The following is a 14,069-nucleotide window of genomic DNA, read 5'->3' on the forward strand; positions in this document are numbered from 1 at the left end:
CTGTTTATCTCCAATCACACCATCCTGATTTTTCCCCTAATCTTGTGCCTTTGTTCATATTCTTCCCTTTGCAAGGGGAGCACCTACCTGCTCCTGGATTAGCTGTGCTTTGGGGCTTCACAACTCTGTTTCAACAGTGCACGCAGGGATAAGTGTATCCAGAAGGGGGAGTAGATATCAGAATACATACACTGATAACAAGATAAGCACAGACCAGCTAATTACCAGTTTACTAAATAATGTAGAAGAAAAAGCTTCCCAGAATGTTGGCACTCTATATCGAAGACAACCCCTTGGGTTGCAATATAGGGAAAAATATGAGCAAAAGCACAGGATTAAGGTGCCAGCAACCAAATTGGTACCATTGCTATCCAATCTGTCAGTTAACCAAATGAGCTATTGGAGAACTATTATATGAACTAGACATAAACTACCCCAGGGCAGGGGTCTTACTGGGTTCATTGTCCATTGTTGCATCCTTAGAGTCTAGGCCAGAGCTTAGCACATGATATAGGGAGAAGGAAAATTAGTTAGAAAAACGAGTGAATGAAATTAGAGCAAAGAGAATTGATTTGAACACTCTTAAGAAATATGCCATGCTATTATCGTGGTTCAATGCAAGATGGTGAACCTTGAATATGAAGGACTTTACCTGTTCTAGACGAACGATTTTTCTGGAGTTAATGTATTTTTACTTTAAAAAACCCACAAAGATTAAAACACATTAATTTTTTTTAAAGATTTTATTTATTCATTTGACAGAGAGAGAGACAGCCAGCGAGAGAGGGAACACAAGCAGGGGGAGTGGGAGAGGAAGAAGCAGGCTCACAGCGGAGGAGCCTGATGTGGGGCTCGATCCCAGAAAGCCGGGATCACGCCCTGAGCCGAAGGCAGATGCTTAACGACTGCGCCACCCAGGCGCCCCAGAAAACATTAATTTTTTAAAAGTAGTTCAGCAAGTAATGTAGGACATGAACGATAATAACAAATTAATGAGTTTTAAAGGCATAAAAGTCCTGGAGCACCTGGGGGGGCTCAGTCAGTTAGGCGGCCATCTCTTGGTTTCAGCTCAGGTCATGATCTTAGGGTCATGAGATGGAGCTCCACGTCCACGCTAAGCAACCTGCTTAGGATTCTCTCTCTTCCTGTCCCTCTGCCCCACCCCCTCCACTCACACACTCTCTCTCTCTCTCTAAAAAAAATTAAAAAATAAAATAAAAGTATGTAAGTCCTTGCAGTAATACAGTTATGTCTCGTGAAAGCAATTGAAAATTTTAAATAGCTCTTATTTTGCCTTGATAGAAAACACCTGAGTTTACCTGAAAATAGAGGGGAAAATCTTACCCAATTTCCTAACTATCTCAGCTAATGTATCACATTTTGTATAGAGAACTAAAATTTGCAGTGCATATTCGGTCTTTGAAAACTGACCTTTTAAAATACTGTACAGTGATCACATATTTAAATCGTTCATTTACAGGGAAACTCATTTATCTGCTGAGGCGAAATATCTTATTACCAGGATTTGTCGTAACACGGTTACAAACTGAAGGAAGGGCTCCTGCAAGAGCTCTTTGAAAACCTCTTTCAGTAACATCCTCTTGTTCTTCCTGTGCTCTGCTTTTTTTTTTTTTTAGTTGTCCCTCCCACGTACTAGAAAATCACCTTTGTTCCATGACACACGTGCGGTTTCACACTACAAATTTTTCTTTGGCAGTCTAACTTTGAGCTGATTCATTCACCCCACATCATTCCATTCACACCCTGTAGACTGGGCCCCTGTCACGGCAGCTACTGACCGTCTGATCTTTTTTCAGATCAGAAAGTGTCTGACGTCAAGTTCTGTCTGCGTGATTAGAACCCGGGCGTTTGGATGAAGAAATGCTTCCGAGCTGCACCTGTTCACGAGCCAGCCACCTCTCCAAGGCTGAAACGCAGCAGATCCTTCTTCAGCGCCCCCAGCTGGTTTTTTTTAAATGACAAATTCTTCCTCCAGCATATTTCTCGTCCCCAATCAGAGCATTGTTTGTAGTGATCTCAGCTTCCGGCAGTGACATCGGAGGCGAGCAGGGTGCAGAACTCGTGCCGCGGAAAGATGGTAACTCACCAGGTTCTACTGAAATGCCCTTTACCTCCTGTCTCTAAGCAATTCCAGGTTATTCTCTGCCTTTCCAAGAGCAAGTTTATTTGCGATTGTAAACTTATTGAAGATTTCCTTTTCAGTGGCTGAGATGGGCAGCTGAGAATGGAATTGTAATGTTAATAATGCAGGGCAGAATCTCCAAGACTTGCTGAGAATGCATTTCTCATCCCTCTGAGTGAGACGAGATGGTGACACTCCGGGACTTTTCAGCTCATGATGAATCAGGGTGATCTCAGCACTGTGGAGCTTTGAGCCCCCATCCCCATTCTGCTTCTCACCTGTAGAACAAAGACAGCAACCCCTACCTCATGGGGTTGGTGTTAAAGTCATGTATGGAGCACCGAGGCTGCCCCGTGTCATTCCTCATGAAGTTCGAGTGAGTCTCTCCCTGACCTAAACTAGAAGAGTAGTTATGGGCAGATGAGAGTTCTGGGTTACAATCTTAGGATAGATTTCTGAGTGAGGAAGAGTTGAGGATGGTGAGAACATGGCAGTAATCTGCTAAAAGAAACAGACCAGGGTAGAAATCGCCTGATTTGACTTTTGATGATGTTAAAAGCCCTCTTGATATTGTAATCCCCAACCACATTCCCCTTCTTTCCCTCCTCGAGATGGGCTGCCAGTTTCTTTGGGTAATCGAAGACAGCATTTCTGATATATCAAAACTCTGAAGATATTTGGAAGCCAGTTCTCCAAAGCTGTACCTTCACAAAGTCTGGCTGTCCTAACCATATTTTTTTTAGTTCTAGCCTAGGAGAGAAAGAGAGAAAGGCTCCAGACTTGGAACCCTGCCTTTGGGGACATTCTCTCAGACCACTACAAAGATGTTCCCTCCTTGGGGCACTGGCCTACATCAAAAGACAAGAGGCTTGTCTTTTCACTCTCAATGGTGCGTGATACAGGACTGAAGTTCTTGATTTTTGCTTGGCCCAATTTATCATAAAAAATGTCCAAATGCTACAACTTCTTAATCCAGTCGTCTGTTGAAGGGCATCTCGGCTCCTTCCATGATTTAGCTATTGTGGACAGAGCTGCTATGAACATTGGGGTGCATATGGCACTATTCAGCTATCAGAAAGAACGAGTTCTCAACATTTGCTGCAACATGGACGGCACTGGAGGAGATAATGCTAAGTGAAATAAGTCAAGCAGAGAAAGACAATTATCATATGATTTCTCTCATCTATGGAACCTAAGAACTAGGAAGATCGGTAGGAGAAGAAAGGGATAAAGAAAGGGGGGGTAATCAGAAGGGAGAATGAAGCATGAGAGACTATGGACTCTGAGAAACAAACTGAGGCTTCAGAGGGGAAGGGGGTGGGGGATTGGGATAGACTGGTGATGGGTAGTAAGGAGGGCACGTATTGCATGGAGCACTGGGTGTTATACGCAACTAATGAATCATCGAACTTTACATCAAAAACCAGGGATGTACTGCATGGTGACTAACATAATATAAAAAAAATTTTTTTTAATGTCCAAATGCCTAGAAATAAATTTAACAAAAAAATGTGTGTGTGTGTGTGTGTGTCCTGTTAAGAAATCACAAGTTCATGAACATATATTTGTATATGACCTTCTGAAAGTTTTATTGTTTTGCTCTCATAGGTAAGTCCAGCTGATACTAATATCTGTTTAGCTTCAAGGCAGGAATCAACTTGAGTTGTTTTCCATGCGCGTGCCCAAATATTCCAGAACGATTGAAAATTTTCTCCCTTCACTTCCAACTTTGAAGTGCCATGTTCGTTATAGCTATGATGACCATATGACTTATTACCCAAATTGGTTCAATTTTCAGAGTAAAAGAGAGCATTGATGTTAATTATAAGTCTCGATTCAATTAAGTATGTTCTCTCACCTGGTTCTTCAAGACTGTCTTGGATAGTCTTGGTCTTTTATGTTGTTGTATAAATACTAGGACCACTTGCCAGGTTCCACCAAAAATATCTGTAGCTTACACGTATTTCTATGGTATGTGTACCACATATCTTTCCATCCTTTTCCTTGCAAACTCTTATTTTTAAGTTATGGACATATTTCCTATAAACACCAGATAGTATTTTTCCAATCTAGCCTGACTATCTTTGTCTATTAACTGGCACAGTTAGCCAATTTACATTTTAAGTAGTTACTTAAATATTTGGAGTTTAAAATACCATCTTGGTGTTTGTCATGCCTGCTTTGTGTACCTTTCTTTCTCTTTTCTCTCTTTTTGGATTGATTGATTATTTTTTGTTATTCCCTTTTCCTCTTTGGTTTATTTTGAAAGTTATAAACCCTTTTACTATTCTTCTGGTGGTTACTTAGACTATAAAACAGGCATCCCTGACTTATCAAAATAGAATGTAATCGTAATTGTACTTTTATTCTCTTCCCAGACAATGCAAGGACTTTTGAATTTTTACCTTATTTCCTTCCAGAAGAAGAAAAGAAGGAGGGAAAGCTTGCCTACAATAGATTTGCTAAAATGTTTTTATTCTGTGGACTATCTTACTATCATCACAGATGTCAGTACATTCAGGCCAAGAACTCCGTATTTTGTTCTTGGCTTGTCGAAGATCCAAGAGGACAAGAAGAGGACTGAGATGAGGCTGGCTTATAGAATCTTAGGAAAATTTATTAAGCAGCCCGCTAGTTTTGTGGGAACAAGAAAATGCAGCATTTCAAGCCTCATTCCAAGGAGTACGTGTATACTAATCCGAGCGCAGCCCCCCACCCCCACAGCACTGCATAAAGCCATCCCGTTGCCATAATAAACCTATATCACCTGATGGGCATCAAGAACCTTCATCAGAAAACATGCAAGATGGTTAACAAGCGAGATCTTGGCACCCCCTCTTCGCTTAACAGTCTCTCCCACTGTATTATCCTTTCTGTCATTTCTTGGCATCTTTTATGATAAGACACCCACTTCTTGACTCCGTGTGATCCCACAGAAGCGCCACATCAGGTAGGATAAAAGAGAACAAAAAAGGGAAGGCAGGCTATCACCAGGTGGCTCTTTAATAGCTTGAAAGAATAACAGCAACAACCAAAAATACAAATCTTGAAGAACAAGGGATCAGAAATATCGCCCAAGGCGAGTTTGTCTTCATAACCCAGGCCCTTAATTGAGGCTCTATATTTCAATTGAGTGTCCGTTTTTAAGCCTCCCTTCTACAATCAGTGTCTCTCTATTTGGGCTTCCAAAATTCTGTCTGTAAAATAAATTACAGTATGATCAGGATTCCTTTGGCTATCAGGCGAGCACAGCAACTTCACAGGCTACTACATTGTCAAGAATTTACACATCTGATTTTTTGCTTTTTTTTTTTTAATTTCAAAAGCAATCACTTGACTTTGTCAATATAAAAAAAAAGGAAAATCGATACCTGTGCCAAAGTTCGTGGGTGTACGTAAACAGTGAGGAGCTGAACTTACAAGGGAAATTAAAGATCTGTTTCGGGATGGGAGTGGTATTGGCAAAGATGTATGAAAACTGCCGCCATGGAAAGTGCAGGTAACAAAGCTCTAAGCTTGACCTTGTTTTTCCAGTCTCTAAGGGGAAGAAAGTCTGCCCAAGAACAGGATGTTGGATGAGGGATTGTGCCGAATGAAGAAAATGAACGGATGGTCAGCAACAAAGTTTTCCTCGTGCATCATCATGGCGAAGGTGGCAATGCCTGCTGTGGCGGCCGCCGCCTCGGTGCCCTCTTCATTCACTTCCACAAAGGACTTGTGGACAATTTTTGATATGAAAAGATCCCTGGCCCCTGACATGCCGGACAGATCAGCCTTGCTATTAAAGAGATCCTGGACACCCAGGTGGGCTAGGTGGGAGTTGAGGTTGTAGCTCTCTTCCAGCTTGAACTTGGGCAAGTGGACGTTGACTTCAACACGATCCAGATTCTCAGCTTTGGTCCACTCGCACAGTTTTTCCAGAGTCAACTGTTCCTCAATCTGGAAGGAGAATGAGCAAAAAGAAGAGGTGAAAATGATTTTACGTAAGTAAGCTAATAAAGCATTATTGAAATGAATGGACCTATTGTATCAGTTGCTAATTAGTGTCCTCTGTGTCTTGTGCCAACACAGATTCCATTAGGAAGATGTCATTTCTTTCCAGTGATTGGTGATAATATACAGAGCTGTGTTCCAGGCCATCAAGGGCCCAAGTACAGGAACTCTGGACACTGGGTCTATCAAGTATCCCTCCACCTCCCTACCCATGCACTCATCTACCCACCGATCCATCCACCCGGGACTCACTAAGCCCCTACCACACTAGCTTACTGTGATAGGCCATGATGACTGTATTCCTTAAACAGTCAAGTGGTACAAGGGAAAACTTAAAAGCTTTCTTCTATTTATTCTGAACCCCACTGATCACAGTGGTTATCTGTGAACCTCACGGAGCCGAAGGAACCTCTAATAGACTTAGCTCCTAGGTAAAAATAGAAAAAGACCTAGTTCCTCATTAAAAAGGGAGTAATAAGAGTACCGACCTTACAGCACTGTGGGAGTATTAACTTAGTCACCATATATAAACCACCTGCTACATTGTAGGCGCTACCCTAAACGACAGCTGTTCTCATTACCCTTATAATTACTATTTTGGACTAGAGCAGAACCATTACCCACTTGTTCTACTGATGCTGATTTTCCTTTTCATGAGGCTAGAGACTTTCTTTTATAATCAGAGAAAAGGACAAATATGGAGATACAATGGAAAGAAGGAACATGTTGATTCTCATACATACTGTATCCATGGAAATGGCTAATATTAGACCCCTTCCTGAAGGCAAGTTTGATCAGGGACAGGGTAGAGAAAAACGACATAGCAGCCTAGAGGCACTGAAGAAAAACCATAATCTTTTTTTTTAAGAGTTTATTTATTTATTTAGAGGGGTAGGGTAGGGAGGGAGAATCTCAAGCAGATTCCATACTGAGTGGAGAGCGTAACGCAGGGCTCAATCTCAAGACCCCAAGATTGTGACCCAAGCTTAAATCAAGAGTCGGATGCTTCACCGACTGAGCCACTCAGGTACCTCGAAAAACCATAATATTCAGTTTTGCCTAGTCTGAGCCCCGGCAAGAGATGACACAGCCCTTAAATGACACAGACGGGAACCTCATACAAGGTGCACATGAGAAGACAGCCCAAGCGCTCAAGCCAACACGTCACAGGAGGCTTTTTCTACTGTGTAGCTATTGGAAATTTAATTCACAACCATACGAATTGCAGCGAGGATGAGCGGTGAAATAGGGTTTTACAGGACGCCATGAACTTAGCTACTAGACTGCTTGGGGGTTTTAGTATTAAAAATTTTGTTTTAATAAAACCATCTTCAGGGGCACCTGGGTGGCACAGCGGTTAAGCGTCTGCCTTCGGCTCAGGGCCTGATCCCGGCGTTATGGGATCGAGCCCCACATCAGGCTCTTCCGCTATGAGCCTGCTTCTTCCTCTCCCACTCCCCCTGCTGTGTTCCCTCTCTCGCTGGCTGTCTCTCTGTCATATAAATAAATAAAATCTTTAAAAAAAAATAAAATAAAACCATCTTCATTTTATTGCACTTTCCCCCAAAGTTCTTCTAAGAGAGTTTCCACGAGCTGCCGCTGACCCGTGTTACATGTAGTACACATGTTTAGATGTTCTCCGCCACAACTGTTCCCTGACAGTAGCGGAAAATGTAAACTTAGGGCTTCGGAGCAGTAACGTCCATGAGCTACTTGACAAAGGAATGACAAAGGATTGCCAAGGAAAGTAACATCCGTAAACACATACCAAGCACCGACCGCTAGCACCACCCACCACTACCCCACACGGCAGAATGGACACGCCAGGAGGAGCCATGAAGCACGAAGCTGGGAGCTGTTACCTTCTTGAGACCCGTGGACTCATCCTCGATGTCATCGGGCAGCAGGATAATCATGCTGAGCTCCCTGCCCCGGTAAGGCAGTTCCAGCACCCGGCACTTAAGGTCCTGGATGTAGCCAAATGGGAATTTCTTCTTCTGATACATCATTTTCACGGTTTTTTTGTCTTTCTGAACAGTTGGGAAAAAAACAAATCATTCACATTTTTATCCGCATTCTCGTCGAGTGAAGAGTAAGTTTAGGCAATTACCTCACCTCACCTTATTTAATCGGAACGGCGTATCGACAGTGTCTTCCTTCCCGAACTCGTCCTCCCAGCTGCCTTTGAAATAGATGGCATTCACCAGCACGAGTTTCGTCATGCTGTCAACCACACCTGCAGCCAACAGTTCCGGAATTTTCCCTAAAACGATACAGTTAGCTTTTTTAAAAATCCACATATCAGAATCCCAAATTGGAACGGACATTTGATTAGCACTGAAATGCAATCCAAAAGCATATTCTGTACTTAATTTTTCTTTCACATGGTATTAAGTTAGGAAAGCCCTCTACCAGTGTGTTTTTACTTTAAATAAGCCAACGGAAGGGCTCACGGGCTAAAACGGGGAAATTCTCCTTTTCGGGAGTGTATGGTACACAATGAGCTTTATTTCGAGAATGACCATTCTTTTTCAGAAAAAAAAAAAAAAGATCCTGAACGAAAATATTTTTAGTCAGTAGTAAATCACTTTTTCAAATCCTCTAAGTAGAAGCCTACTCTCACAAAAAAAAAAAAAAAAAAAAAAAAAAAAAAAGATTTTAGTAACGATCCAAAAGGTAGGACAGTTACTCCACTGAAAATGGGATCCACCCGTGACCACAGCGTGGCCATGACCAATTCTTTGCATAGAAGACAGGTGTTCTGCAGGTGCCCTGACTCCTCCCACAACTAGGTTAGCGAGAGTTGTGCTCAACAGTCCCAGCTACCATCCCTGGTTTCTTAGATGGGAAGTGGATAAAAATTATTTATGACCACAGCAGTTCGTGAATATTCGTTTGCAAGTATTAGGGTACTTCTTTCCAAGTGCGCATAAAATAATCCGGGCCAGGCTGGACATCCCTCAAATTTGTTATCCTTTTATTCTACATTCAATGTGAGTTTTCATTTTAAAATGGACGTTGGGAACTTATGGGGGAAAACGTATTTAGCTGCTTCAGTTAAATCACGCTAACGTTTCCTCCGTGAAGAATTTCTATGTGTGAACACTGTCCCACTGGGCAGTGCACAGTTCATTCCCAGGATGAACTCCAGGATTCCCAGGGTCAGGAAGAGGGAACAGGAAACAGGGAGAGGCAATCAGATGCAGGTGGGGAAGCCGGCAGGAGAAGAACGTCAGTGTGTAACGATTATGTTCTGCCTGGTCTCTTACCTTCTGTCTGCCCTTTGACCCACTCATTAATCACCTTCCTCGAATCTTCAGAGGCTTTTTGAAAATCCACACTGGCCAATTCAGCACCATACATTTTCTGAGTTGAAGTTAGGAACTCCTGTTTAAAAAAAAAGGAAATGTCATGAATAACTCCTACTGCATACAGAGTTTCTTTAAAGCAGAAATGGTCCTAAAAGGTACAAATTGCATTATAACAAAAAAAAAAATTCTAACTTTATACTTTTTTTATTATGGTAAAAAAGAATACATAACATTAAATTTACCATCTTAACCATTTTTTATGTATAGTTCAGTAGTTTTAGTGTTGTGTAAAATTTACCAATTCTTTTCCAACGTTTGGCTAACATTTTCATAAATAAGCAAATATTGATTGCACTTGGAAATGAATTACGGAATTCACTCCTGCTTTAGTAAAACAGTCAGGATCGATCTTTTCCCTGTGAAGAAATAGGAGTGCTGTCTGTCATATGTTCTCATTCTGTATCATTTTTCTGAATATTTATAAAAATTAAAACTGATTTCTATGACTTGGTTATGCTAGGGGAAAAAATCTGCATTGTCTAGTGAGTTTTTGAACAGAAAGTACAAAGTACTTACAGGGAGGAAATTATACGTCTTCTCTCCATATAACCTATTAGCAAGTTTCAGGATATAGGGAGCTCCACGTTTGTTGATATCAGCGTTCAGACTCTGAAATCTTGAATGAATCTCCTTAACCGTATCAAAATGGAGAGTCTAAAATAAAGAAAACATTCTTTCTATAACCACTTACTTAGAAATAATAAGGTGATTCCTTGGCATTTGCTTCTGTCAAATTAAATTAATGTGGTTTTTTTACTAATTATTCATGGTCCACAGCCTCATGTTCTATTAATTTCTCATTGGTGAACAAATAATAGAGAATCCAAAATGTATAGCTTTGTGAGATGCAATAATTACAACATTAGAAACTGCTTTCACACCACGTTTTGTTATAATTCTAGTTCTACAATATGAGTGGTTAATAAATTCAATGTTTATACAAGTCTGCTTTTGTCCCAAAGAAAATCATAAATGGTATGTTCATGCGCTTATCTTGCATCTAATATAATTTCACTGAACGTTCTCAGAAATAAACACTAACAATACGAGTCATGACTTATGCAGGAACACAAAGATATTGCAGGTAGAGGGATTTTTTATATACTATTAGCATCAGTAACTCACTTATTTAAAAATAACTTCTTTAAACTTAACATTTGGCAAAGTTTAGTTCTTCACGTATCAGTTACAAATCAAGAGTCCCTTTATGGTTTCATGAGGCCTGGGCTGGTTCTTTGCTTTTAAGACACAGAGAACCCACCTAAGTGTACAAAGTTCACTTACTCACCAAGATACAGAATGTTTGCACAGTCGCTATGATCGCCCTGCTCCAACGGAAATGGGAGTGGGGGAGGACCTTCAAACTATTCTTTGCTGAAGGCATGAAGTCCCTGGAAAGCTTCAAACTAGGAGCTGATAGAGGGTCCCTGGGCGGCTCAGTCCATTAAGTGTCTGCCTTTGACTTGGTTTCTGAACCTGGAGTCCGGGGATCCAGCGCCTGCACAGTATCTGGCTCCCTGCTCAGTGGGGAGTCTGCTTCCCCCTCCCCCTCTGCTCCTCTCCCTACTCCTGTTCTCTCTCTCTCAAATAAATAAATAAAATTGAAAAAAAAAATAAAAACTAATATTACCCTGTTAGGGGCAACTAGCAATTAGTACAAGTAGATTTTTGAAAATTTTAAAATGCTTTCTTATCTGCAGTAATGAAGATGACTGGTTCTCCATAAAGTACAGTAATAGAAGCTTTGCAGCTGGAACAGTCCATAAACTTGAATCCAGGGCTGGACCTTCCCTAGCAGCAGGTGCCATGTCCTTTGTGACTGGTACATTCGAAAGCCCTTCATTTTCGGCACTCCTTTCCACCAGATTCCAAGGAGAGCCAGAGTCCCCCTCTCAGAATGGAAGAACACCTAGCACAGAAGTGCCCTCCACCCTCACTAAGGGCAGGAGGAAGGCATCGCCACTTCTCCTGCGGAGAGAGGGACCCAGAGAGGGACCTGCCACACCCCCAAGGGCTTGGTCCTGCACCGGCAGAGGCCGGGCTTGGCCGCTCCCTCCCTGCAGGGCCCTCCTGCTCACACAGGCGAGCTGTGTCACAGCCACACTCGGTGTCAGGCCCAGGGCTAGGCGGAGGCAATACGGAATCACACACTCGCTTTGTCCCCTCAGAAGGGCGCCACTGCCAACTTCTCCACTGTGGTGCATTTCCTATGTGTCATTATGCTCAAAAGTAACATTACATAACAGGCTTTATTCACGAGTGGCGGGTCATCACACGCAAAGCAGATACTGGAAAATCCTCGTCCAGGAAGACACGCTGCGGCTTACAGGAAAGCTGCCCAGCCACAGGCACACCGCAGGGGTTTCGTCAGCTTTCCTCCCTGCCGTCCCCTCAGCCACACAAAAAACTGTGCCGGGCGCATAGCAGGTGCTCGGGAAAGACTGGGTCGTGAAGGAAAGCCTGCATACAAATGGATTGTTCTTGGGGCTTCTTCTGAAATTCTGACCTCACCATGTATGGTTGTTGAACACAGAAAATACAGTAATAAAAACACACTGTAAGAGGGGCGCCTGGGGGGCTCAGCGGGTGAAGCGTCTGCCTTCGGCTCAGGTCATGATCCTGGGGGCCCTAGGATCCAGCCCCATGTAGGCTCCCTGCTCAGTGGGGAGCCTGCTTCTCCCTCTGCCGTCCCCCCACCCTTTGCCCTCTCTCTCAAATAAATAAATAAAATCTTAAAAACACACATACACACACTGTTAGAGCTCAAAGCTTTGCACAACCTCTCAGTTTAGACTGGACATTAGCAAGGAGACACAAGAGAAAGCAGGCTGGTTTTGTTCGTTTCTGCTGACCTTGGACACCTGTGCTGCGGTATTGCCTCGAGTCCCCAGAAAGATCATGGCCAGCGCCGAGGAAATGCTTAAGGGAGAGATGAAGATGTTCCCAGTAGGATTGTCCTTGTTCAAAGAGCGGAACAGGTCCACGGCGAAGTGGGTGTTGGCGGTGCTCAGCTGCTCCATGGTGAAGGCTACGACAGAACAGAGGCCCTGCGCTGCCCACTGCCCACACCAGCAATGAGGCAGCCCGCATTTCCCCATCTCTTCCTCGGCTGGTGCCAACCACCCTGGAATGTCCTGGAACTTGTTGTCTCTCTCTCTATTTTCAGGAAGGCAAGACCCTTCCCCATGCACACGAATGCGGGACTGGGGATGACCGGCCAGGGATTTGGTAGGGACACAGGACCAGGGCACCCTAAAAGGCTCTGGCCTGGCAGACAGGTGAGTCTGAGAAGGGGCCCGTACTGAACCCTTCCTGCTAAGTTTAGGAGCACACACGTTTCTGTGCCCTCGGTTCAAGTCTCTAGATTCCTCTGGGCCATGAATCCATTGTCCATATTTACCTGAAATAAGACTTTTTCTACTAGGAAATCATAACTACCTACCTACGCACTAAAGCAAATTCCACTGAAGTAAATACACTTGTCCTCATTACTGAGATTCATTCTAACGTTTCCCGAGGTTAAGAATCCCAAGCTCCAGAGCTAGTGCTGGATGTGAGAGTTGAAAAGCAACACAGGTCCCAGGGTTAAGCCGGGCAGCCCGACAGGGAGAAGGTGACAGCCGTCCTCTCTGTCACTCTTGCAACAGTTAGGGGCACCTGGCCTTGGATCTCAGCTCAGCCACCCACTTACCCCTCGTGACTTCTCACAGAGCCTTAATGTCCCCACAGACAGGCCAGGAAGACGACTAGCTGTGCCGGCCGCTTAGCGGGTAAGGAATAAGCTCCGTTACTGTTGCTGATAAAGCATCTCTGGGTCCTGACCTCCTTTCCCTTCCTCCGATCGCGATCGCGGAAAGGAGAAGCGGGCTCCTCCGGGCCGCGCTGCCTGGAAACTGCCACAAACAGCTCAGGCAAGACGGGAGAACCGGAAGAAAAACACTCAGATCCCGGCGCATACTGATTCCAGCGGCCACACCCGGACCTCGCCGGCCAGGCCCAGCGCCCAGGACGCGGAGCGGGGCGGGGGCGGGGGGGGAGCCCGGGGCTGCCGGGGGCGGGGCGCACGGCGGCGGCGGAGGCGTCCGGGGCGCAGGGCAGGGGCGCGGCGCAGGGAGCAGTCCGCACACACGGGCGGGGGCTGCGGTGATCACTCGCCACCGGGCGCTCGGGGCCGATGGAGCCCCGGCTGGCCTGTTCCGCGCGGCCCCGTCTTACCGGCTCAGCGCTGGTTCGGGCTCCGGGCGGCGCGAGGTGTGGGAAGAAGCGCTAGGGCCCGAGGCCCTTATAGCTGTGGAAGGGGAGTGTCGCCCAGGCAGGAGGCGGGCGGGCGGGCAGGGCCTTGGCCCTTCCCCCAGAGGACTTCCTGGGAGTCCGGGCTTGGAGGCTTGGCCTTGTAGAAGCCGAGGTGAAGGTGGGCTCCGCGCGGCGTCCTCCTCTCCGCCCCTTCCTGAGTTTTGGCAAAGTCAGATCCCTGGCAAGGATATGATGGGCTATTTCTTACTAACGTGTGAATGACTGCGATGATTATAGTTATCTCTTAGAGGGCAAACTAGCCCCTTTGA

At 44.6% G+C, this 14,069-nt stretch overlaps 1 protein-coding gene across 3 annotated transcripts; it reads right to left on the reverse strand.

Annotated features, from left to right (window-relative positions):
- Positions 1-5,128: 5,128 nt before the first annotated feature.
- Positions 5,129-13,855, reverse strand: SERPINB1 (serpin family B member 1). Of its 3 annotated transcripts, none has more exons than XM_087857886.1 (7): positions 13,723-13,855; positions 12,360-12,535; positions 10,024-10,161; positions 9,406-9,523; positions 8,257-8,399; positions 7,999-8,166; positions 5,129-6,082 (listed from the first exon to the last, which is right to left on the reverse strand). In XM_087857886.1, exons 2-7 carry the CDS (start codon positions 12,525-12,527, stop codon positions 5,681-5,683), a joined length of 1,137 nt encoding a protein of 378 aa, XP_087714012.1. In that variant the 5' UTR covers positions 12,528-12,535; positions 13,723-13,855; the 3' UTR covers positions 5,129-5,680. The 3 variants fall into 3 exon arrangements, with proteins under 3 accessions (XP_087714012.1, XP_087714013.1, XP_087714014.1); XM_087857887.1 differs by lacking the exon at positions 13,723-13,855 and adding an exon at positions 13,199-13,494; XM_087857888.1 differs by lacking the exon at positions 13,723-13,855 and adding an exon at positions 13,330-13,492.
- Between the last annotated feature and the right edge of the window lie 214 nt (positions 13,856-14,069).

The sequence above is a fragment of the Ursus americanus genome, chromosome 32 (assembly GCF_024610735.1).
Source record: "Ursus americanus isolate L20-20 chromosome 32, mUrsAme1.1.p, whole genome shotgun sequence".
NCBI lineage: Eukaryota > Metazoa > Chordata > Mammalia > Carnivora > Ursidae > Ursus > Ursus americanus.